This window comes from Dromaius novaehollandiae, chromosome 4, assembly GCF_036370855.1.
Source record: "Dromaius novaehollandiae isolate bDroNov1 chromosome 4, bDroNov1.hap1, whole genome shotgun sequence".
In the NCBI taxonomy this organism is placed as follows: Eukaryota; Metazoa; Chordata; class Aves; order Casuariiformes; family Dromaiidae; genus Dromaius; species Dromaius novaehollandiae.
In genome coordinates, this window is record NC_088101.1 from 36,258,954 (window position 1) to 36,284,944 (window position 25,991).

The window sequence follows — 25,991 nt, forward strand, 5'->3', positions numbered from 1 at the left end:
AACAAACTGACAGGAGTAGATCTGTAGAGCAAATTGTTGATATGGGGTACCCAGTGTCCAGACTGTATGCCATTTGGGAAACTTTTGCTTCAGCCTAGCCCTAGCCTGGTCCTTTGGACTCAGCCTCTGTTAGCAGGGGGAAATGCAATAAGGGTCCTGTGGAAACTTATCTTTCTGCCTGTTTCTTCCCCAAAGAATCCCATTTTGTGCACTCCAGGCTGCTTCTGTGATGTGAACTCGGGTCAGTGGTTCATGGCACGGTAAGTAGGGACGATCAGATGATTGCTGCTACCTGCAAGCTTGATCTGGCTCCTTGAACCAGACAGACGGAAGGTGACTTTAGTGCGTGCAGTGGTGTTAGCTCTGGCACCCATTTCAGTGAACATTCACATCTTTTTATTCAAAACAGAACATCTCCAGTGAGAGAGGATCAGTGTGAGTGGCCTGAGAAGAACACTGTTTGATGTGAGACCTGCTATTTCATAGCATTGGTGTCTTCATGGTATTTTCTTTTGGGACATGTCATGGTGATACCAATTATATTTTAGTAATGAGCCTTCACCACCTTGTCTAGGTAGCAGTGGTGTGATAGCTGACTTGAATTCAAGCAACAGCCATGGGCTTCTTGCAACGTGTTCGAAGCTGTACAGAGAGGAACCTAGGCTGCAAGTTGAGCAAGGTAGCAGGAAGAAGTATTATATTTAATATAATTTCCAAACTCTCTCGAAGTAATGTATTTTTTTTTTTAATACTAAAAAAAAAGTTGCAGCTGGAGCCAGCCACCACAGGTAAAAGCAGTAGCGTGGCTGCACTCTTCGTTCCCTGATCATCTCACTTTTACTTCTTTTTTTTTTTCAGCGTGCCCCTTGCTCCTGCCTCGTCTCCTTAGGCCGCAGTGGTGGCCCAAGGCCCGTCCTCCCGCGCACACCACTCCGGGGCGAAAGGTGAACGGTTTTAAACACTTCAGGTTTTGTTTCCTGTAGTAGATTTACTGTGGACTAATCATAAAGTTTAGACTCCCTTGTAGCCGGGGCTGGGGCTTCATCATGTATTAGTGCTTCTAACCCCCCTTTTCCTCTGGGCCAAATAGCAGAAACCGCTACAGCAGCGTTACCCTCCCCTCCCCGCCGCTGTCTGTTAGGGGGAGGGGCAGAAACAAGCCCCCGCCGGCCGTTACCGGCGCGTGACGTGAGGCCGCGCGCCAGCTCGACTCCCCACTTCTGCTCGGCCAGACCCGAGGAGAACAAGGCGGCAGTGACGCCACAAAGCGCTCCCGCCCCCGCCATGAGGCCGGCGCGGCGCCGGGGCTCGCGCCGAGGGCGCACGCGCACTGGCTCCGGCCCCGCCCCGCCCCTCCCCCCGCGCCCCACGCTCGCGGCACGGTTCTCGCGAGAGCGCGGAGCCGGCGGCTCGGTTCCTGGTTGGTGGGCGCCCGCCGAGCGAGCCGGCGGCAGCGCTGACGGGCCTCAGCCGCGGCCGCGCACCGGGCCCCGCGCGCGTCCCCCCCGCCCCCGCGCCGGCCTCAGGCGGCCTCGCTGCCGCCCGCCTCCCTCGCGCACCGCGCCGGGGCCGGGCCGCGCCGGGCCGGGTCCCGGCGGAGCTTTGTCTGCGGGCGGGCGGGATCATGTCCGCCGGGCAGCAGCAGGGGCCGCCGCCACCGGACGAGCCGCCCGCGCCGCTGCCGCCGGGCGCCAACAGCAGCGAGGCCGCGGCGGCAGCGCCGGCGGCCGGGGCCGACACCGAGATGGAGGTCAGGCGCTCTCCGCCGGCGGGGGGTCGGCGGCAGGTGCCCGCCACGAGGCCGGGGGCGGCCGCGTGGGGCGCGGACAATGGAGCCGGGGGCGGCGGGGCCGGAGCGGCGTCAGCGTGGCCGTTGGGCGCGCGGTCGGGCTGGCGCCGGCCCCCCTGCCCGGCGCTCGGGCAGCTTTTTCCACCCCCCGCCCGCGACTTTCTTTTGGAGGCGCGGAGATCTCCGCGGGCGCCGTCAGCCGCCGCCTCCAAGTGGCCTCTTCCTCCGCGGAGAGGCTTCCCGTCACCTCTGCTCCCTGCCTCCGCGTCGGAAGACGCGAGCGCGTTCACGCTCGGAGGAGCACCGGTTTCTCCCGTGCGCTGAAGCGGTTCTGAACTCGCGGAGGGGGCCGCTGCCGGCCGGGGGGTCGCGGTTGGGTTTTATGTTTATTTTTTGGCAACAGGTGCTTATTCCAGAAATTTCAAGGGGTTTTGAATGATTGCCTGGAGATGCTAATTTTATCGCGGCATTGTTTCTTTAATGATATGAGGAAACTGGTTGGTCCTGCTTTTAGCGCTGGGTGTTTTGTACTCTGAGTCATGCTGTACAGTCCAACCTACTTCATTTAAATAAATTTGCAAGTGCCGTATTCTCGAGATGAGCAAGTAGCTAAAGCACTCTGGGTAATAAGTCCTGCTTGAACCTGCAGAAATAAGGCAATTTTAGGCTAGGCTTAGTGTGTGGAAGCTGTGAAATGCATGCTTTTGATGCTTTTGTACATGAGGGTCCTTACTGTATTTGCAAAGTTAATCCCTTTTTACTCGGGGAAGCAGTTACCTCGCTAAACTGAAGTTTCAGTCTAAATGGCTTCTTAATAGCCCTAATCAGTTAAGATTGTTTTTCTCACTGTTCAGCTAATTTGGAAGTTTTTGTTGTGGTTATGGCACATGGAGAGGTCAGATGGCTTGTGACTGCTTTTCATGTGTTTCATTGTGTTTCACATGTTAAGCACTTCAGGAGAAACATGAATTTTGTAGAGGAGCTCAAACAATACTGCCTTCCTTGTGCTCCCTGTGAGATGAGTATTAAATAAATGCATCAGGAGATGAGTAAGAAAATTTGTAAAAGAATGTGAAAGATCCTCAGCTGTAACTTTTTATGTTGAGTTCTTTATCTTTTGACTGGCAAATGAGACATTTATGTTAAGGTTCTCCTATTTTCACATCCATACCTGCTGGAGTTTTGTGAGGAGACACCCCCCCCACAAGCAGCCCATGTTTTGTTTCCCATTGTTTCATATCGTTTCTTTGTTCTGAACTGAATTTAGCTGAATTCTCAGTTGGCTCGACTAAATGGATATTTAGTAATGACTTTGTAGGCATTTCATTCTTTTTTTTCTTTTCACTCTTTCGATAAGTATTTTGTAAAGTACTGTCTTGTGGTTGAGCGGTAAAAGATTGTCCTGTTGTTTTTGGTACAGTAGTAAGAACAGGAAAATGTGAAGTTAAATGTGGGTGATGATAGGGAAGGAGTTAACTTGGAAAAAAAAATGAGAGAAGGACAAAAAAAATCCTGGCCTGAAAGGGTGGTTGAAGGCGGTGTGCCAAGGAGTGGGCAGGAAAGAGGATGAGGAAGGATTGTCAAAAAACAAACCCTGGAACTTGTTTTTCTGTTATTGGTGGTACCGTTGGCAACAACAGTTACTTGATTCAGTAAACAAAAGAGGGGAAAAATACAGCTTCTCTAACATGCTACCCTGCTTCCAGGACAAAACTGTAATTCAAGGTCTTTATATAGAGTTGTTCACTTGGTGCAGAGTGATGAGGGATCCGGGTCATCTGGAAAAAGCAAAAAACTTGAAAGTGCTGTTGCTTCAGGACCAGAGCTAGTTCTTTTACAGTACTCTCCAGAGGCAGCTTTAGGAGGGCTTTGGCTCAGCACCCTGGAAGTGGCATGCTGGGCTCCTGGACCACAGCTGGCTCTCTTGTTTACCTTCATGTGATGCTACAAGGATGGAGCTAAATTGGATTATGGAGAGCTAGCTCTGTCCCTCCTTTTGTGGGAGGGATCACTGATCCATGACCCAGTTAATTTTAAAGTAATTAATAGAAATGTGGCTATACCAAAGAAACAGAAGATGGATTTGCTATCCGATGTGGATAGATAGTAATTTGTAACCGGCTTATTTGCCTTTACATGGGTATCTTCTGTTGTTTGGAAAATAAGTTATTTCTAATTCTTTTTCCCCTCAGGAATCATTTGATGATGCATCACCAGGAAAACAAAAAGAAATCCAGGAAGCAGATCCTACATATGAAGAGAAAATGGTATGTAATATTTGGGAATGCATACAGATATCCAGTACTTACACAGTTGGTTAAAATTTAGTGTTTTGCTCTTTTGAAATCTGTTAACGGGATTTATAGGCCTTTGTCTACTCCTTCAAACACATTCAAGTAATTAGCAACCAAAAAAGTCAAAGAAAAAGAAATCTCTTTTCCTTTTTGACGTTTTGTTCTCTGTTCCTTTGTTGCTTCTCCATTTCCATTGCAGTGATAGGTTGGTATAACTGCAAATGTGTTTTGCTGGTTCTAGTAAGTATAGTCCTAGCAGTTTTGCAGCACTCTAGATTTAGAAAGAATGGGAAGTATTCAGATACCTTTGGGGAAAAAAATGTAGTAAGAACTGTGCTGTTGCTTTTAGAGTTGTCTGTGGAGTAGTCCTTCCTGGAGATAGGGAGGATAATGAAGAGTTGAATATTCACTTTCTTGGTCAGAAATTGAAAGATCATCTAGGAGAGGGTCTATCCTAACTGGCTACTACCTTTCTTAATGAATGGAATCGGTTGAAGTTCCAGCCCTTTCATATCACTGTCAAATACAGGGAAATAACTCGAAACTTATGCTTGAACTGCAGGAATAGTAGTCCTTTACAGCAGGAAAAATATATGTTTTTTGTTTAGTGGGGCAGACGGAGGAGAAATAAAAACTTTAGCATAAGGCTTTAAGTAGATACTGCAAATTCTTACATTAATTCTCAAGTGAAATATACTTTAGTAGGAAGACTTCAAAATAGGCAGGTTCTTTTAAACGTTACAGTTTACGGGTCTAAGTAAATGAAAGAGGAAGCTCTTAAATTTAGTGTTTTCAAAATTCACAGGAAGCTGAGCAATTTGGATAATAAAATTAGACCTTACCTAGTTTCTTCTTCAGAAACTGTTATAAAGTAAATTAAAAAAATCTGAAGAATAGATAGGAAAACTGTAGTTCAAAGGATGTGGATTTTGTAGCTGTGACAACCAAGCTTAAACCACAGTTAGAGTCTGGCTCATCTGTGGTGTGTGTAGGATTTACTTGTGTATATAAAGCATCTGGCTTTCTCTTTCTTGCTCTCCTTTTTCTCACTCCACTGTAGAGCAGGATCGCACACTGTAGAGCAGGATCTGCTTACTTGACAGAGGAGAATATTGACTGAGTTGCAGTTGGTCTTGCAGCAATCTGGAATATATGTTCCTTTTTATTGAGAAAGCTGACTTCCTGTTAACTGTGCAGGTTGCTAAATACGAGGTTATGTTGTGGTAACTGGCAGAATGTCAGAGTGGCTGCTGTTAAACTTGGAGCTGTTTTCTGTCTCAGTTGTCTATTCTAAAGTCTCCATAAACTCAGGACAGTTGAAGTGGCCATGGAAAGATGTGTTGATTCCAAGTGGAACCTGTCTTAAAGCAACTGAACCTTTTAGATATTAATATTGTCTCCTGTAATCTTTTTTTGCACAGCAGAAACAGTGTCCCATATCAAAGGGTGCAGTCTGACAAGTTAGGCTGAGCATATCTAATAGCTCTGCTGCTGAAATAGGTGCTCTGGCTTCTAGCTATGGGCTCTTCTTCTCTGTCTCTTCTGCCTCTCCTTCATGCTAACTCTTTTGCTTATCTGACACCTCAGTGAGGTGGTTTATCTCACTAAGCAAGCAGGAAACTAGTGCAGTAGAGGAGAAAATAGTTGTTGCCAGGTTGGTGAGATGAACGAATTTATTGAAGAATCATGTGAATGCTGGGTGGGGAGTAAATTTCTGGGAGTGGGACCATCCTTTTTGGTGGGAGAAGGCTGTTAAATGAACTCTGCTGCCATGTCCAGGGACACCCATACAATCATTGTGCTAAAGCTGGATTTCAGTCTTAGGCGGATCTGGCTTGCAACTTTGATTTTACTGTGTGATAAAGGTTAGCCTTCAGCCAGTGGAAGAATATTAAGCCTGTCAGCAGTGGTTGCATTGTTGATGCAATTGTTTTGCTTTTTTTTATTGTAGGCATGCATTTGAATAAATATGGATCTGAAGTGTTTGAAAGCATGTGCTAGTTTTTTAAAAACTGAACGCGTATTGCAGTGTCTCACACTTGTTCCACTCGATTTTCTTTGTCAACAGCAAACAGACAGAGCAAACAGATTTGAGTATCTGTTGAAGCAGACTGAGCTGTTTGCTCATTTCATTCAGCCTGCTGCTCAGAAAACTCCAACTTCACCTTTGAAAATGAAACCAGGACGTCCACGAATAAAGAAGGACGAGAAACAGAATTTACTGTCAGTTGGCGAGTAAGTGATGACATGTAGGCCAGTTTGTACTGTAATTACGGGTTTTATTGTACTTTAGGAATGTAAGTTAAACTTACTGGCCTTTTCTTCTGTTTTGCTGTGTGTTTTACACTGTATTTTTTTTTTAACTTCCCACCTGTAAGTTGAGGGTTGTTTAAGAATTCTAAGAGTTATAAGAATTTGGTGTTGGTGGTGAAGTACTGTCATGGTTAGAAGTATTCCAGCATGAAGAGAAGTGGGGGTAGAAAAGTAGAGCCTTCGTGGCTATAAGTTGCAAGACTCTTTGGAGAGCAACAGTGTAGTGTGTCTTACAGGCAGCTTGAACATCAGAAATTGAGAAATTTGGATTGCCTTCATTGCAGCTTGTATGACTACAGTATCTCTCTAGCTTATGGCAGATGTTGTAGAGCTCTTGAAGTACACTGGCTTAATCTGTCTTGTGGCTGAACACTGATATTTGAGGCTGCTAATAATCTCAGCTGGAATGTAATAGTCAGTTTATCATTAAGAAGCTAGTGGCTCTTAAAAATTAGAAAGCAGTATGTTAGTGGATCAGTTCATTTGAAAAAAATTGCAAGAAGCTCCTTTAGGTGTTTGTGGTCTGTACCACAATGCGATTAGATTTGATTTTGGAACAGTTTAGTGTCTTTTCAGGTTAGCGAGAAACTTACTTTTTTTTTCTTTTCTTTTCTTTTTTTTTTTTAAAAAAGCTACCGGCATCGTAGAACAGAACAGGAAGAAGATGAGGAGCTGTTAACAGAAAGCTCTAAGGCAACTAATGTATGCACTCGATTTGAAGAGTCTCCATCATGTATGTTTCCTCTTTTCTTTTATTCCCCTGAAAGTTTCTTTCTTTTAAACCTATGTAGTTTAAAATGGAGTTTATTTGCACCCTTTCATGGGAGATGAGTTGATTTTGTGGGGGAGAGGGGAAAGGAAAATAACCAGCAGCAACCTAATTGGACAAAATACATTAGTAAGGGGCTGGGTTTTTTCAGGCTAGAAAGATGGTGTAGTGATTCCTGTCCTTTAGAAATCTAGTTGACCTACCTTAGTTGCTAAGAAAAAGCTGTAGCTCTTTCCTAGTCCAGCTGTATCTGGACTTAAAACTCTGTTTTTAGTAGTCTATCTTACAATTTTTCCATATGTAATCTACCTTCTAGTACAATTTGAAGTATACAACAGCTTTTAATCTATTTAATAGGGAATTTAATATCCTGTTATTTTAATATTCTGGTATGTTCTAATTTGGGGAGATTTATAAAATAAGAATTTCCACATATCTTGGAGTCTTGCACAAACCTATGCTGTTGAAGCAGTGTTAGCTCTTGCTTCTTATGCTTATAGAAACAAAATTTACATGTTGCTGTCTTTGATCTCTTCTTTGTCCTTTGCAATTTACTACCTAAAATTTATTGCTTGCTTAAATAATCAGTCTCAATTAGCAGTCAAGGGATGGTAAAATTCTTTGGTAAGTTCTTACTGATCTTTTTGTCTGTTCTTTCATGTCTTTTAGATGTTAAATGGGGAAAGCTGCGTGATTATCAGGTCCGAGGATTGAACTGGCTCATCTCTTTGTATGAAAATGGCATCAATGGAATCCTAGCGGATGAAATGGTATGCCTGTAGCTGTACTTCTGTTGGGAATGTCAACACAAGTGACGCAGTACAATTTTAGTTCAGCTAAGTATTCTTTTAAATAGTACAAAATGCAGTATATAATCTGCCATATTTTGTTTTTCTAGTATGTTTTAAATCAGTAATGTTAAAACAGTGTACATCACATTTATCCGTTAATTGAAATAAGCTGTGTAGGCAGCTTAAGAAATAGGCATATGAAAACAGATTCTCTCAACCTTTAGGTAAATGCAATTCTGGGATAAAAATGTTCTGCAGAATGAGACATCTTTTTTTTTTTCTTTTTTCTTTAAATTGCATTTATTTTGTTATGATATTCTGAAGCTCCCCTTTGTGAAGAGGGCATCATGTATAAAAAAAGCAACAGATGTGGGAACACTTCCTATTGTGGTTAGGGTGAAATGCAGATGGCAGGATAGAAGCGTCCTGTATGGATTGACGTTCTCAGCAGCAAGAAGTGCAACAGTGGGAAATTTTCTGGGAAAAACAATGTTAAAATAGATGTAGCTAGAGAGCCATGTTAAAAGGTCTTTGATACTGTGGCCGTGGCCATTTCAGTCAGTGCTGACCATAGCCTCTTTTGCTTCTGTTTTTATTCTTTTTCCCTGAAAGATGAGAGGTGAAAAAAATTGTAGTAAATTGAGAGGCAGATTTTTTTTTCTTCCCTCTGCAAAGTGATTTTAGCTGGTTCTGATTTTTGTAAGGAGCTGATACGGAAAAACAAAGATCTGATTATATTTCAGTATATTTTGTTTCTCATACCTTACTGGCAGTTGCTTTTCTGTGCAGTAAAATGTCTTCAAGCTAAATTAGAGACAATTGATTTTAAGCTGTTGTTTAATAACATGTTTAATTTAGTTTGAGTTTAATTCAGTTTAGCATAGTTCAAGGATTTTCTTCAGCATGCATACTTGTCAATACAGGATTTTCTTTGCTGAATACAGCTGTAAATGGAGCAGGCTTATTTCAACGAAGTAGTTTGGGAAATTTTATAAATAATTGGATTTGTTGTATTCCAAAATCCATCTTGTATTGAGGAAATTAAATATTTACTATTAAATATTTGTGGATTTATTTTTAAATGTTAATTGTCTTGTTTAATGCTTTTTACACAGCCTGTAAATATTTTTTTCTACACCTTATACCAGGCAAAATGTGCTCATTTTGAAAACAGAATTTAATTCTGGAAGCAAAAATAACTTGCAGTTTGGGTTTTTTTTGAATCCTGTGTATTTGAGTCACAATCTTTCTGAATTTTTGAAATGATATGAATGATCCAGTTTATGCATGTCTTCCTCAGTTTTGTTGTAATAAAATTATATGCTGAAGATACAAAATCTTTAATATTTCTCCTGAATAATAAACAGAGCACTTTTAAAAAGTGCTTCTGAAGAAGCTCAGTGGTTGTTTTCTTATTTCATATGTGCAGCTCTTTACATGAGCTCATGTTTGCCTTTCTTCTCACAAGAACTGAAATCATGTGGCTTATAAGAAGTCTTCCTACAGGATTCTAAAATTCTTTGCTTTACTTCAAGTTTAAGAGAATACATACTTACAGTTTTTAATGTTTTATTGGTTTCTAAATAAATAATCTGAGTACACCCTATTTGACAAAGAACAATTTTACAAAGTAAAGTTTTCTTGCCTTTCTGAAAATGTGTCTTATTTGAAAGCTAAGGTAAAGTTCTAACTTTATGACCACAAGTTGGAAAATGTTAGTCTCTCTTTTTTTTTTTAAACATGAGAAGCAGTATGAGTTTTTTCTAGTTAAAATTTTGATGCCTTCTGTGAGTAGCACTGTCCTTAGTATATCTTAATCCTTTGTTCAGGCTGCTGTGTCTTCTGTCAAATTCTCAGAGATCACGTTTGACGTTTTTTAAAGGTATTTTCTCAGAAATTTCTTCTGACATGTTAATTTCTCTCACAGGGTCTTGGGAAGACACTGCAAACAATTTCACTTCTTGGATATATGAAACACTACAGAAATATTCCTGGTCCTCACATGGTGTTAGTTCCGAAGTCCACTCTACATAACTGGATGAATGAATTTAAGAGATGGGTACCTACACTTCGAGCAGTTTGTTTGATCGGTGACAAAGACCAACGAGTAAGTTTTGACATGGTTATTTTTCCTGTGTTCGTACCTGATCAGTTCAGCGTGCAATTTTGCTGTCCTTATCTTCCGTTCACAAGGAGGGATGTTACTTGGATTTGTAGTGGTTAAACATTTAAGACCTACAAGTGCTACTTACTTCAAATATAACGAGCTCAGAATTCATATGTATCTTGTCCAGCTGTTGCCTCATCACTTTACAGTTCTAATTTCTTGTCCTCAGTTTTTCTCCTTTTGTGAAGGCAGTTTACCACATAGGTCAACAGAAACTGATAAATTATAAAACAGAAGAGTGAGGTTGTTTTTATAAAGTGCTGTCATTTATATGAAGTCTGGAAATAAGTCGTTTGTTTTCTAACTGCTTTATTATAGTACATTTTATTGGCTGTAATAGCAGCTCTTAAGAGGATTGCAGGATCTCTCACCAAGTAACTGTTTCCTGAAAACAGTCTGTGAGCTTAATGTCCAGGGGGTTTTGGTTGGAAAAAGTGGTACTCAGATGGATCTTATTCTGCTTGAATTTTGTCAATTATAAGAGAAAATATTTTTTCAACCACATACAGACTTTTGATTGAATCATTCTGTCTTTTTTTTAGCACATCAAAGGAAACTTCTGTTTTAAAAAATACTGAGTTTGATTATGCTGGTGCATCTATAGAATTGTCCCTAGAGTTAGTTCATTTATTTATGGAAGGAGTAGTTATTACCGATGTCATTAATTTTCTGCTCTTGTCAGCAGGATTTTTTTTTTTTTTTATTCTAAGGGCACCTAGCTTTATTTTCAGAGTTTCTTGGGTTGGAAGTTATGTAACAAAAATATTGATGGAGATTTTAAATAATTTCAGAAATCATTGATCCAGATCTGATACCCAGCTATATTCATAGTGCACCTTTTCAGAATCCAGAAGTTCTTATTCTTTCATCAGTATATTTCTTGCTTATAGGAGTTAAGCTCTTAACATACATGCTTCTCTGTAATTTGGATTCTTACCAGTTACTGCATCCTCTTTCAATCCTTGGTTGTCAGCACTCTAGAAAATGTTTAACTGGCTAAGTGAAGTTGTGCTTGGGATTGTTTTTCGTATTCAAAAACCACAATGTTCTAAACTGGAACTCAAATTGAATTTTTTAGGGCTTTTTCTGAAATTTTTAATTGTATAGTTCAGCTATTCAATAACTCCTCTGTGTAGTCCTCTGCAGTTTCCAAAACCAGAATTTAGAGCTGAAATCCCTTCTCTGCTCTGCCGCAAGGGTTTTAGCAGCTTCGGCACTGACAAAATTCTGACGTCTTTGAATAGTCATATGTTATGTCAAGTCTATAATTAATCTTATCTTTATTTTCAAAAATAGCAGCAACATTGTTTTAAAATTTTGACATCACTAATGTGTTCTTTTTGTCTTAGTTTTGAGAAATCCTCAATAACAAACAACTGTCACTTTGCCATCTAGGCTGCCTTTGTCCGAGATGTGTTGCTGCCAGGAGAATGGGATGTTTGCGTAACATCATATGAAATGCTTATCAAAGAGAAATCAGTATTCAAAAAGTTTAACTGGAGATATCTAGTTATAGATGAAGCCCACAGGATTAAAAATGAAAAATCAAAGGTAATTTATGCTTTCACAGACATGTATTTGTGTGGGTTGTTAGGCAGGTGTGTGGGGAAAACTGGTAACGTTGTTATATCTGCTTATGTCTCATTTTCTTTCAGTTATCAGAAATTGTGAGGGAATTCAAGACTACAAATCGGTTGCTGTTGACTGGAACTCCACTTCAGAACAACTTACATGAACTCTGGGCACTTCTTAACTTTCTTTTGCCAGATGTGTTTAACTCATCCGAAGTAAGTCATAATTTCTGCTAATCAAATTAAGTGAACTTTGGTGGTTTTCCAAATTTTGGAAATAGACCTGAATATATGTGAGTTTGAGAATTATGCTGTGTATATCAGGTTGCTGTCACCTCGTTATTATCATTAATCAGATCTCTTCTTGATGTCTTGGTAGGTAAGATAAAGGATTTCAGAGAAATGCAAAAGTATCAGTCTCTGATAATGGCAGATTGACAGTCAGTAAATGTTTGTAATGTTGTAAAGTGTAGTAGGTATGCTAATTTTCTCGGCATGGTCATTTTTGAATTGTAAGCTTAGCAGATGTGAGAGGTATTACCAATCACAATGTGAAGGTGATCTCTGCTGCATTTCAAAATCAGATTAAACATTGTGATGGCTAAAACAACTAACCTGGTTCTTTTATATAAGTTACTTTATTGTTTATTCAAGACAGCTTTCCTGTTAGTAGGGAGATATTATTTAATCAGCAATAGATTTCCCTAAGCCATAGAACCTGTGTGTCTGCTGAGAGGTGTTCACAGTAATGATTCAGGAAGATACTTATTTCTGTGCCTGTTTTCAAGTATGTGCTTAACTGTTTTGATGAATTGGGAATTGAGAGTGTAAAATCTGTGGGAAGGGAGCTCTTGTGATATATTCAGCCAAAATTTTACCTTTTCCTTTTAATTTTTCATCAAATGCTGTACTGGTACGCAGCTTCCAGCAGAAATTTGTCTAGCGGACTGATAGTCAGTGAATCCTATTCTTTTTCAACAGAGAAGTATAGGCTTTTTTTTTTTGTTTTGTTGTTTTGTTTTGTTTTGTTAAGGTATAGAGTAATCTTTTAAAGGTAGCACAATAGATTTTTACATAAGGATGACTGCTAAAAAAAAAAAAAAAACCTCTCCAATCAGAAAAACTTGGAAGGTGTGAAACATCACGTTTAATCAAAGATAATTTGTCTGGTGTTTTTGTTTTGATTTGGTTTTCACTTGTCACTGATGTGACTGTGGTGTTCCAGAAATTACAGACTGAAGCCATAGTCCTGCTTCACAGAAACTAAGCATGGCAATGAATGTAATTTAGCCAACTTAAGCTCTTCATTTGGGGTCTGGTTGTGAACATTTTTCTGCACCATTGTAAATTTGTTTGCTCAGGTGCTGATGTGTTTGAAGTGTTAAAATTTCTGATGTGAAAAATACAGTACTGCAAGCTAAGCTAACTCTGAGTACATCTGAATTTCCACTGTTTTTGTGCGTCTTTTCATGTACGCCAGCACTTCTTTATAGGATACCGAATGTGTAAACCTGCACTGGATAGGAACAAAATAGTAATAAGCAACAGGAATCTTGCTATAAGAATAATTAGGAGTAAGTACATAAAACTAAGGATAACATCAAGGAGAACAAACAGGTGATCTATATGAAAGGCTTTGAAAGTTTCACCTAAAGAAGTATGATTATCAATAATGTATTAGTGCAGGTAATTTTAAGAATTAAGGAAACTAGGTCACAAAATTTGGTAACATTCTGACAGGTGGCAAGCATGTATTGTTTAAATTTCCACTAACTAATTTTGGCCACAGACTCTTACTTCATATTTTTCTAAGGAGCAACTAGCACCTCTTTTTCATCTTTTCAATATTTTTTTGAAGAGGGAGGTTAGGTGGATTAATGTCTGTGAGCCCCAAGCTGTTGATTTTACTCTAGAAAGAGAGTTGAGGCATGCTGTTCTATAGCAAAAGCAGCTTAAATCTTAGAAAACATGATGGTAAATTGGGGTTTTTTGGAAGGTTCATGTTAAGCTGAAGTAGATAAAGAGATGCTGCTAAACTGCGTGTTGAAAGCAAAGTGAGGTAGGCCAGAAGGGGTGATCTGTTCCTTTACTTACTAAGCATGTAACAGAATCACTGAGTTATTTTTACTCATCATTGCAGTGATACTGTAATGTACCTTGAGAGGGAACTTCATACATGTGAATTGTTTTGTTGATACAGGACTTTGATTCGTGGTTTGATACAAACAACTGTCTAGGGGATCAAAAGTTGGTGGAACGTCTCCACATGGTAAGTGTTTCTGCTTTGTGTGTAAATGTTATGTTTATCTAAGTTAGGTTCAAAGTCATTTGATGATATTTCAAAAACTGTGGTAGGTTTTCAGAATAGGTTGGAGAAGCTCATAAGATGATTCATTTCTTGAAAAGCAAATGGTTTTTGGGGAGAGGGGAGGGTCAGTAGTTTGGGTTTTTAAGGCTCTCAGATGCTTACATTAAAAATAATGCTGTGAAGAAACCTTGGAGATTTCAGTTAAGCAGAAAAAAAAAAGTGTTAATCTTTGAGTCTTCCAAAGACACCTTGTGTTTATTCCCTTGTATAATAATCTGTGTATACTGATTGTTTTTTCAGATGACCTGGATCAGGTAATAACTTTGGAGTTTGAGCATCTAGAAGAGAGAATATCTGCACTGCTTATGTCTATTGACATGTTCAGTATTTCAGCTTCCAAAATACATTTAACGATGCAATATCTTTCAGGTGCTACGACCATTCCTTTTACGTCGCATTAAAGCCGATGTAGAGAAAAGCTTGCCTCCAAAGAAGGAAGTTAAAATTTATGTGGGTCTCAGCAAAATGCAACGAGAATGGTAATTCATATACTTGACTATGCTGTGGTTAAAGTTCAGAAGGAATGTGCTGCTTGAGACTTGGGTTGTGTAGAGCTTCATTTAATTCCTTCTGACATACTAAATTCCGCCCAACTCATAATGTATATGCTTGTGATGCTTTTATTGTGACAAAACTATGCATCTTATGAAATGAGAAGAGATATGCTTTTGACTATGCCTTATTTAAGGGAAGGAGAACTTTGTTGTACAGTTAAAGAGGGTTTTTTTCTTTGATATAGGTATACACGAATCTTAATGAAGGATATAGATATATTGAATTCTGCTGGGAAGCTGGACAAAATGAGACTGTTGAATATCCTTATGCAACTGCGAAAATGTTGCAATCATCCGTATCTCTTTGATGGAGCAGAACCTGGTCCACCTTACACAACAGATATGCATTTGGTCACCAACAGTGGGAAAATGGTAGTATTGGACAAATTACTACCGAAGTTGAAAGAACAAGGTATACCTCACTTTCTCTTTTGAGACTTGTTTAGTTTAATGATTAAACATCAAAACTAGGAGGATGTAAAGGGAAACGGAAGCTTTGTGATATTCTGTCTTGTAGTTAAATCCCTCATGTAGTCAGAAGTAGTTGTGTCTATTTGCGTAAGTTACTTTACATTTACGTTTTTGAATGTTCTTGACAGATAAGTAAATTGACTTTTAAGAACAACTTTATTTCTAGAAGAACAACTTTATTTCTAGATACTCTAATTCCAACACAAATGCTTAAAAAATTTTGTTCTTTTTACTCTTTGATATTTTTATATTTGGAAGAGAAATTTCTTCTCATATGCCACTTTTTTCCCAAGAAATTTTCCCAGTTTTCCCAAGAAAATTTCCTTTGCACAATGAGTATAAATTATATGTAAAGAATATAGAAATGCCTATATATGAAATATTGGGTATTCATTACAGTACTTGGTAGCAGCATCTGCAGCCCTGCGTTATAGATGTGATTCTGTTATTCATAGAAACATTTGAAGTTACAAGTTCTTTCATATTCTAATGCTTGGTCAATAAAAATACCACATTTTTTCTATATTTGTTATTCTATGTATATATTCCTGAAAAGTTATCAGCATTATGTTATTAAAGTGAGTCCTTTTATTTATAACTGCTCTAGTTGATAGTAACATGCATTGCCCTCCTTGCCTTTTTGATTAGGCAAATTCATAGAGTTCATAAGTCTTAAGTTTTGGTGAAAACATAAAAGCTTTTTACCCCCAAAAGGTTCGAGAGTTTTAATCTTCAGTCAGATGACCAGAGTCTTAGACATCTTGGAAGATTACTGTATGTGGCGAAATTATGAATATTGTAGGCTGGATGGACAAACGCCTCATGATGAGAGACAGGTATCTAAAATTTTAAGTATTTTACTTAAGTAAAAATAGTATTCATAAAATGTTTGGTTCAACTGACGTGTTCTTTTTATTTATATAGGCTTCTATTAATGCATATAATGAACCTGGTAGCTCAAAGTTTGTGTTCATGTTGAGTACACGAGCTGGAGGTCTTGGAATCAATTTGGCTACTGCTGATGTTGTAATTCTGTATGATTCAGACTGGAACCCACAAGTAGATCTTCAGGCTATGGTAAGAATTCAGATGGAAATGTTGTCCTTTTTTTCTTTTGCTTTCTCACACAGCTTTCCTGTAAATACATGTGTGACCTAATGTAGTATTTTTACACTGAGTTGATATGTTTCCTGTTTTAGCACAGGAGTAGTATTTGTGAGACTGATTTTCAGGTCCAGTGCAGCTTTCACTTTGAGGAACACTTAAGTCACATTTGGGCTACAAAATGATTTCAGCAGGGGGAAATGCTGTGGTATATATTATGGTACTGTTAGTAGTGTTTAATTAAGGTAACCGTCTTTGTTTTTTTAAAACAAACTCTAGCACAGTGTGTATTTATCCTAAAAGTATAAAGCTTTATTTCTGTATGGAGGTGAATGCATGTACGCTGTCTTCACTGACACTTGGAAAGGAGATAAAAGCTGGACCTGAACTTCTCAAAAACTGCTTTTAAGGTGGTAATAAGTGAATGAGCTCCTTTTAGCAGTCATCATTAGTTTTTTTGCAACAGATTTGCATGCATCCCTGACCTTGGGACATGTCGAGAACACTACTGACCACATAAGAAAGTGTCATTTAAAAACTGCCAGTATCGGAGGCTTTTCAGTGACAAATCTTGTAAATTTCTTCTTTAATCATTTCAGTGAAGCTGCAGGTTCGCAAGTATTCTAGCTAAAATTAATTCAAAAGAATGATGAAACCAGGGACTGGAAGCTAAGCCAGATAATTCCAGTTGCCACTAAAGGTGTCTGTTCAGAATATTAATTCTCACAGTGGTTAATCATTTTCCACTCAGATGATGTGGTGCAGGGGTATGCTTCTTGCAATATTTGTAGCAAGACTGAAGGATTTTGAGAATGATAGCTTTTGGTCAGTAGAGAGATAATCGGTTAAATACTTTGATTTTTATGGAAGGTCAGATAAGGCCAGAAGCACCCAGTCTTCTCCCCTGTGTGATACCTGAGTTAAGAAAAAACCATCAGCACCCACTATTTTTAGGTTTAAGGTCTACAGTGATGCTCATTGTTGATGTCTTTTGGGGGGAAAAAAATAAAAAAAATAGAAAAAATAAAAACTTGAAAAGCAAATAAGAACAGGCTGTCTTGGGTAGTCATGTTAACTCGGTTTCTGTAAAGATTTACCTAAGCTATGCTATTCTGTTTTACAAATCAGTATGTTGGAACTGACAAAAATTGAAGACTAATTATTTGTATGTGCTAGAAAGCAAGCATTAATTATTGTGTTACGTGTTTTTTTGCTTAGGATCGAGCACACAGAATTGGCCAAACCAAAACTGTTAGAGTGTTCAGATTTATCACAGACAATACAGTGGAAGAAAGAATAGTGGAACGTGCAGAAATGAAACTCCGGCTAGATTCCATAGTCATTCAGCAAGGCAAGTATATGAAGGCCGTTATTCTGTTTGTATGTATAATGTGTTTCTTTTCTGTTTTCACAACTTGTAAACTATGGAGAAATCGTCTAGTTAAGAGTTAATGGGAATGCCCCAGTGATATTCTGTAGATGGAGTGCAAAGTCCTGATCCACTTGGAAATATATTTTTCAAAAAGGATAGGTTTCTGTCATTAAATTTTTGATTACTTCTCTAGTGATAAATATGTACAAGTGGGTCTAGTCATAACATTTTTTTTAAGGAGTGCTCAACTTCGACTCCAAAATGGAGAAATAAATGCTTTTTTTCCTGTTTTTTAATAATAGATGGGGAGAAGTGATGACAATGTGACCCTCCTGGTTCATTTAGATGGAATCAGTAACTTTATTTTTGGAAAAGCATTACATTTTAGTGTCGTGTTAACAAGAATGTTTGGTCCTGAAGTTGCTGAACCATACCCTGTAGCATAAAGCTCATATAGAAAGCCTCACGTCCAAAATGCTGTTCATCGGACACAATTACTGTATGATTAAGCAAGTGTATGCAATCCCTGGCTAGATTTTGCTGGCAATTCTTTTGGTTTTTTCTTGTCTTTTTTTTTTTTTTTTTTTGCGGAAATGGTTCCTGTGCCTTCTGAGTAGGGTGAATTTCCTTTACCAACAGAAAAGGGTATAGCTTTAGCTTGGAAGTGTCAGGGGAAGAGAAAAACTTATTTTGTTCCTTCAGTAATATAAATTCTTTAGTAAGTTGCTATGCTCCAATGCTTTTATCTTCAGGAAGACTGGTGGATCAAAACCTGAATAAACTTGGGAAGGATGAAATGCTGCAAATGATCAGACATGGAGCAACGCATGTGTTTGCGTCAAAGGAGAGTGAGATTACAGATGAAGATATTGATCACATTTTGGAAAGAGGTGCAAAGAAGGTGAGAAAAAGGTTAAAAAAGAAAAAACAAAAAGTAACATGCTATCTTGCTAGCCCGTAACTTCAATGTAAGGTGGAGAACTATGGGTTTTGCTATTAAGGAGTTTCATATTGGTCAAACATCTTTTTTTTATTGTTATAACAGAAATTTTATAATGCAGTATCTTTCAAAATTGTTACTGTTTCCCCCCTCCCCCCTAGACTGCAGAAATGAATGAAAAACTCTCAAAGATGGGTGAAAGCTCACTCAGAAATTTCACAATGGATACAGAGTCCAGCGTGTATAATTTTGAAGGGGAGGACTACAGAGAAAAACAGAAGGTAACATTTAAATTTGTTTTTTAGAGGAAAGCACTGATCTGTAAGATTGAACCATATTTTATTTAAAACATGTATTTGTTAAAGTACAGCATACCATACAAAAATAGCTTGTAAGTTTAATTACAGCTTTTACATAAAGCAGCTGTAGGCCTAATTTTTTATAAAACTCACATCTGGTATGAGTATTTTGTAAGAAGACTTAGTCTTAATATTTCTTGGGGGGTGGGGGGGCTTGTTTTTGTAGATGGCATTTACAGAGTGGATTGAACCACCTAAACGAGAAAGAAAAGCCAATTATGCTGTAGATGCATACTTCAGAGAGGCTCTTCGCGTCAGTGAGCCAAAGGCACCCAAGGTGAGTTGACCAATTAAAGTAAATCTTTCAAATATACATGAGAAATGGTTACAGCTGAAAGCAAGAAATTGCTGTTAATTCATAAAAAGATATTCTATTCACTTTTATAAATGGGGGAGGCACCTGAAGGACTGACTTAAACTCAGAAAGATCCAAAGGGCTTAAGATGAATTTCTGTGAGGAAGAATTAACAGCAGAATGAAACTTCTTTAATCAGGTGATATAAGAACATAGGAGGGTAAGACCAGGGTGTTTCTTATTTTGTTTTTACATTTTATTTTTGCCTAAGCACCAACAGTGGTGGATTTTCCTTATCTATGGGGTTTTCTTACCATTACTCCGACACCTGAGCTTTGTTCAAGGGGATGTATGTGTGACACCCCACCCCGCAAGCCTCCTCTCCCTAAACGACCCTCTCTCCTATACTTCTAAAGTAGGTCTTCGTGGTTGTAGTTCAGTCACTTGCCTGGTGTTTCAGTGTTGACTGTTTTAGTAAGGACAGTGCATTTTTTTTGTAAAATTAAAACTTTTACCTCTCACAAACTGAACTCATTCATTTATTACAAGCAAGCAGATTCTGGACATGAAAGGGAGTCAAATGCAAAATGTCTATACATTTCAGGCACCACGGCCTCCAAAACAGCCAAATGTACAGGACTTTCAATTTTTTCCTCCGCGCCTGTTTGAACTATTGGAAAAAGAGATTCTCTACTACAGAAAAACAATTGGTTACAAGGTAATAGAAGAATTCACTCATTGTGTCAGTGCATTTTGTTGCAACATTTAATGGTAAGGGAGTATGTACTTGCCCTGTCTTTCACACTGATTTGAATGGAAAAAAAAAATTACCTTGCTCTGAACAAATGATTAGGTTGTATTAATAGAGAGGCTACAACTAGCATTTGTTTTATTCATCAAATTTTATGTAATTGAAAAACTTTCAGGTACCTCGTAATCCTGATCTACCAAATTCAGCCCAAGCACAAAAGGAAGAGCAGCTTAAGATTGATGAAGCTGAACCTCTTAATGATGAAGAATTAGAGGAAAAAGAGAAGCTTCTAACGCAGGTACGGTCAGTCCTTTAGTGAAATTGAAATGATCTTCTGCTTGCTTTGTCTATTACAATGTTATAGGAATATTCTTTAGTCATTGAGTCACAAACGCTGTGTTTAATGTGGTTGCAAATTTTGGTTCATACTGAAAAGAGATCAAAAAAAATTTATTTTTAGCTTTGTCATCAGCCTGTATGCCTTTGCAGGATGCCCACCAGACTAGTGCATGTAGCTGCTACTTAATCTGATCTATAGCCTACATATTTTTAAGTAAGTCTAGTGAGTGAGAACTGTCCCAGCTTCCAGAGTCTGGATTCCCGAGTTTGCACTGACTATAGACACTGACACTTTTTTCTCAGTTGTGGGACCGTGTAGACTAGCTGCAGAGCTGATGCGCTACTTTCCACATCATTTAAAAGCGTAGCCTCTGCCAATTGATAACAATCTGTAACTTGAATATGGCAGGGTGAGTGGTCAGTTTTCCCGAATAGTGACTGCAAATGAATAATGTCCAGCTCTCGAAGAGGATATAAACTGAAATGTATGTGCTACCTAACTTATTTAAACTAGGTTGAGTTCTGTAACTCCTTGTTAGGATATTCTGTTTTCAAGTTTTTTTTTTTTTTTTTTGTGGAGGATTATAGAGCAAGGTGTCTTGTTTGACTAGCAATGCACAGGAACCATTCCCTGTTAAGAAGAGTACAGTCAAATAAATTGTTGCCAGTATGAAATCAGCCTATTTTGGCAGCTGGTAACTTCAGTGCTGCTATTCCATTTCCTTGTGACCAGCATCACAAGATACCTTTAGACCTTTGGAGGGAGACTGACCAGGAAAAATGCAGAAGGCTGATGATAGTATCTGCCAGGTTGGTGGTCCTCTCTGACGGGGGGGTGGGGTGGGGAATTGAGAGCACTTGCTTCTCTGGTTTTTGTTTTCTTTCCTCTTAAAAAAAAAAAAAAAAAAGCCTTTGTCCTTTTTAGCGATTACTGGTATGAGGGGCTAATACATGAAATAAAGATTGTTAACTGAAAGTAGTAGTAGTAATCTAACTACTGGAGTAGAGTAGGGACCCAGTGCTAATCATTATGCAGTATTTAGAGGGAGTGACTCCAGTGAGTATGGTATAAAAGCAGTGGGTTTTTTTTTTTTTTTCCTGTAACATTAAACTGCAGAAAAAAAGAGAGGTTTAATATTGTTGGAATGATGGAAATGTTAGGCATAGGCACTTTAAAGAAATCTATTGAAACAAATTTGGAGGAAGCCAAATCGTAAACTTCTGTGCACTGTTTGCTTTTGATTGCTGTAAAGGGATTCACTAACTGGAATAAGAGAGATTTTAACCAGTTCATCAAAGCTAATGAGAAGTGGGGCCGTGATGATATTGAAAATATAGCACGAGAAGTAGAAGGAAAAACCCCCGAGGAAGTCATTGAATACTCAGGTAACTGTCTTTTTAAATGGTCAACTCTGCAAATCTGTATTTAATGCCATCTTTCCTAGTTTGAAATGCCTATGCACATGCTAAACGTTATTTTTGAGACTTATATGGCTCCTTAAGACATTCATGGAGGACTTGTACTGATGGATTTGGAAGGTATCTAGCGTGTTTTGCCCCTGCATAGTTACAGCTGTATTGAAATGTGCATATAAGCTAGTATTGGTCCACCTTTAAATATTCTAAATCCACTCTAATTGGCCACACCTGTCTTCAGTTATTTTTTGGTAATTTTTGCAAAAGAAAACGCTAAGAAAAAAAAAAAAAGCTTTTATTAGGTGGGGCGATTTCTCTTTGCATTAGCCAAACAGTAGTTTCTGTAAATCTTTACACCTTTACTAGCCCTTTGTTAAAGGATGGGATACTGCAAGTGATTATAGCAAAAAGAAATTTTTAAAGTGAATATAGCCACTGTTTTTTGCGGCCTAAGATCATTTGGCTACTTGCCTCCAATGTCTTTGAGAGGTATCTTCCACTGCTGCATCCAGCAGCTGCAAGGGCCAAAATTTTAAGGGTATACAGCTGCTTACAGATGTGACCAACTCTTGAAAAACCTTGTATACACACCTAATTGTCTTTTAGATGCTTGCTGTGGTCTTTGACCACTTGTAGTTACCCTCCCTCTTCCTCCTGTAATAAAGTATTGCTGTTATAGCAGTTTCCACTTTAAAAAAACTTTTTCTTTGAGAAGGAGATAGACTAATGAAAACTTTTCTGGCCTGTATCACACCTGATTTAAAATGAGGACTTCTGTATCTTAACCTATACAAAATATATATTTTTTTACCTTAAAAATGTTAGATGTTACTTCCTTTTATCAGAACTTACTGCTGTACAGAAATAGGCATGCTTTTGCCTACTAAGGAGTCTTCACTTGCTGAAATCATGTGTTGCAGTATTACCAAAAGTTTGCTCTTTAAGCTACACTATTGCAGCTTAAAAGTTATAAGAAACTAGCTTAAAAGTTATAAGAAACTAACCAGTGGCTCTTTTTGTAGCTGTGTTCTGGGAAAGATGCAATGAACTCCAAGATATAGAAAAGATCATGGCTCAAATAGAAAGAGGAGAAGCCAGAATTCAGAGACGAATCAGCATAAAAAAAGCACTTGATACAAAGGTATTTGCTGTGTTTCTTTCTTTCTTTATTTCCCTGTGCCAGTGAAGTGAGATGCAGTGTTACTAATACATATGCTTCACTAGGAGGGCAAGGTGGGTATGGTATTTGCCTCTCTTACATATTCTTCCTTAGCAGTTTCCATTCTATACAGTGGCCATCCTTTGCAGTTTCTACTCTTGAATTTAACTGTAAACATCCAAGTTAAAAATTCCTGTTTTGGCTGATAGATTAAGCCATACATAAAGATCACCTCTTGTTTTCAAGTTGTCTTTACCAGGGTTTGAACAGTTCATAATGGCATATAATAAATTCCCGATAACTACATGGTTTTCAGAGAAGCAGAATTTCTGTTTTTTGGAACCCCCAGAACTGAAAATGATACACTTGCAGTACTTATCCAGCAAAGGGGGCTTTCTTTTTGATCTGTATCCTTAACCAGGTAGGGTTTGATAATGAACGGATTTATAATTAATTAAGAAAAAAAAAAATCAGAATTTTTTTCCCCACTTAAGGCAGTGTCTGACTCAACTACCAAAATGCAGCTGAGCCATGAGCTACACAGTCTCATGTACCATGTTAATCCAGCTCTGATTTTGACCATTCCTGAGCTTTCAGTATGTTAGAGAGAAACCTTATTACCATTTGAAGGCCAGCAGATCTCAACTATTTTCAAATGTAGTGTTCAGGATTGAAGTCTACAGTTAATCAAAAGATCACAAAGCTGTCAAACTCAGCAGTTTAGAAAATATTGATCAATTCAAATCTTGAACCTACTGTTCCTTAAATGGTGACCTACCACCAGCGGTCTAATAAAGGTCTAATTACCTAACTTGATGTTGTTCCCCTGTCTGCCTTCATGTGATGTATTGCTTTCATCTAAAACAGTTCCAGGCTGATTCTAAATTATGTCTTAGTTTTGTATGATCTTGTTTTCTTTAGATTGGCAGATACAAAGCCCCTTTCCACCAGTTAAGAATATCATACGGTACTAATAAAGGGAAGAATTACACTGAAGAGGAGGATCGCTTTCTAATCTGTATGCTTCACAAGCTAGGATTTGATAAAGAAAATGTGTATGATGAATTAAGACAGTGTATCCGAAACTCTCCTCAGTTCAGATTTGACTGGTTTCTCAAGTCTAGAACTGCAATGGTATGTATTAATCTGTTTTGCTCTTTGTTCATGAATGCCTATGAATTCTCCCCCAGGACAACATGGTTATATAACAGGTTAAGTAGCTTTTGCCTATGTGCACATGTGCATATATACAATACATTAAATTTATGGAGACTATTCCACAAGTGTAACAAATGACAAATACAGTAAACTACAGAATCTTACAGGAGAAGAAATTTAAATTCCAAGGTACTGTTTTTCAAAACCAGCATCTGTTTTGAAAAGCAAACATTTGCAATCAAATCCATTCCTCGTAAAGCCAGCTGGTAACTACCATGAAACATTTGTGGATTTCATTGGTATTTCATTCTGTAAAGTTTTTGCATGATGAAATAAAAAAACTTATTATAGGCATTTCTACTGTTCTAATATGACGATTTTTTACATTAAGCAGCTGCCTAATCTGTTGAATGTGTTGTGCAATTTAGGAGCTGCAGAGAAGATGCAATACTTTAATTACCTTGATTGAAAGAGAAAACATGGAATTAGAAGAAAAGGAAAAGGCAGAAAAGAAGAAACGTGGACCAAAACCCTCATCGGTAAGATTTAAGAAGGCATTTCTGTGTTAAAACTCATTTAAGACAAGCTGCTTTCCTAGTAGTTGTCTAGGAAAAGCAATGCATGAAGTTATTGGCAAACAAAACAAAACAAGACAAAACAAAACAAGAATTTAAAGGGCAAAGTTAAGAGTGGCTTGAAGTCCGCACTGTGAGTCAACTAGTGCAGTTAGGGATGGAAAATGAGAAAGGAAAATTGAGTTCAGGTTCTAAATTGTAGCTCATGTACTTTGGAACAGATAAGCATGTTATGTTTTTGATCACTAAGTTGCAGGCTGTGTGACTTTACCTTGATGAAACACACCTGCGATTTACTTGGCCTTTTGATTACTTTTTATCTATACAGAAATTATTTCTACCCGAAGTGAAGTATTTTATGCAGGCTGTGTGGACCATTCATTCCACTTTGAGAATGTTACTGTAGGTCTCCTCTTACAAGTGTTTCCATGTAGACACTGTTGTCTGCCATCACTTTCACTGTATGGGGGAAATGGTCATGAAAAGAACTGAGTCTGTACTTAGGAAAACAAGCACACATGCTTGAGACTGCTCTTTTTCCTGAATACATTTAATGTTTTCCTAAATATGTGGGCCTGTTTTGTAAATGAAATAGCATGTTCTACACAGTTTCTTGCCTAGAGTAGTGGCACTACCAAAAACAGAGAATGACAACTTACTTTGCAGATGTGCATAAATCAGGAAGGTTACAGTAGTGGATTAATAAGTTTCTTACAGCTGTACAGAATACTTAAACAGGTGTTTAGAAATACCATTGCATAAGTAGGAAGCTTTATGACATCCTGACTTGCTTCTGTACATTTTTTCTCTATGAAATCATACTCTTCCAGAATTGGAAGAATACAGTAGAACTGCTGTACTGATACTGAGTGGGATGTGCATATTTACCATATTACAGCATTTCCAATTATCACAGTTTAAACTGCCAGGGTACACCATCACCATCTGTTTTTATTTGAAACGCATTGCTTACCATCTTTTTTCTACCACAGTAACTTACTTAAAACCTTACCTTACAGGCACAGAAGCGTAAAATGGATGGTACTCCTGATGGTCGTGGAAGAAAAAAGAAGCTAAAGCTGTGAATGCAGAATTTTTGTAATCACTAAATTTGAAAAGTAGTTCTTTAATTTACGGGTCTTCATAAGATGTACTGTATAATGCTCAACTATTATGTCATTAAAGGACATGGGGTTCATCTGTTTACTGAACTAGAAACATAGTACTTAATGTAGTTTCACTTTTTTAAATGCAACAGCTGTGCTGAATTTTTTTTACCATTAACACTTGAAGTAATAAATAGGCTTCATTTATTAATAAGGCTTCACTGGACTTTTTTCGTAAATGTTTCCACTTGAATACCCATTTATTTAGTCACCCAAAACTGTTTTTACCTTAGTGAACACTGTTTTTCCATTATGATCAATAGAATAATT

The 25,991-nt window shown here is 38.2% G+C and overlaps 1 protein-coding gene across 1 annotated transcript; it reads left to right on the forward strand.

Moving 5' to 3' along the window:
• The first annotated feature begins 1,453 nt into the window (after positions 1-1,453).
• On the forward strand, positions 1,454-25,875 carry SMARCA5 (SWI/SNF related, matrix associated, actin dependent regulator of chromatin, subfamily a, member 5). Its single transcript, XM_064510766.1, has 24 exons — positions 1,454-1,750; positions 3,982-4,056; positions 6,152-6,318; positions 7,029-7,129; positions 7,835-7,935; positions 9,884-10,063; positions 11,519-11,674; positions 11,779-11,910; positions 13,895-13,963; positions 14,432-14,541; positions 14,802-15,028; positions 15,802-15,923; positions 16,012-16,164; positions 17,410-17,546; positions 18,320-18,464; positions 18,665-18,784; positions 19,029-19,139; positions 19,762-19,875; positions 20,084-20,206; positions 21,501-21,633; positions 22,686-22,804; positions 23,744-23,956; positions 24,409-24,519; positions 25,575-25,875. Exons 1-24 carry the CDS (start codon positions 1,625-1,627, stop codon positions 25,638-25,640), a joined length of 3,111 nt encoding a protein of 1,036 aa, XP_064366836.1. The 5' UTR covers positions 1,454-1,624; the 3' UTR covers positions 25,641-25,875.
• Positions 25,876-25,991: the final 116 nt, after the last annotated feature.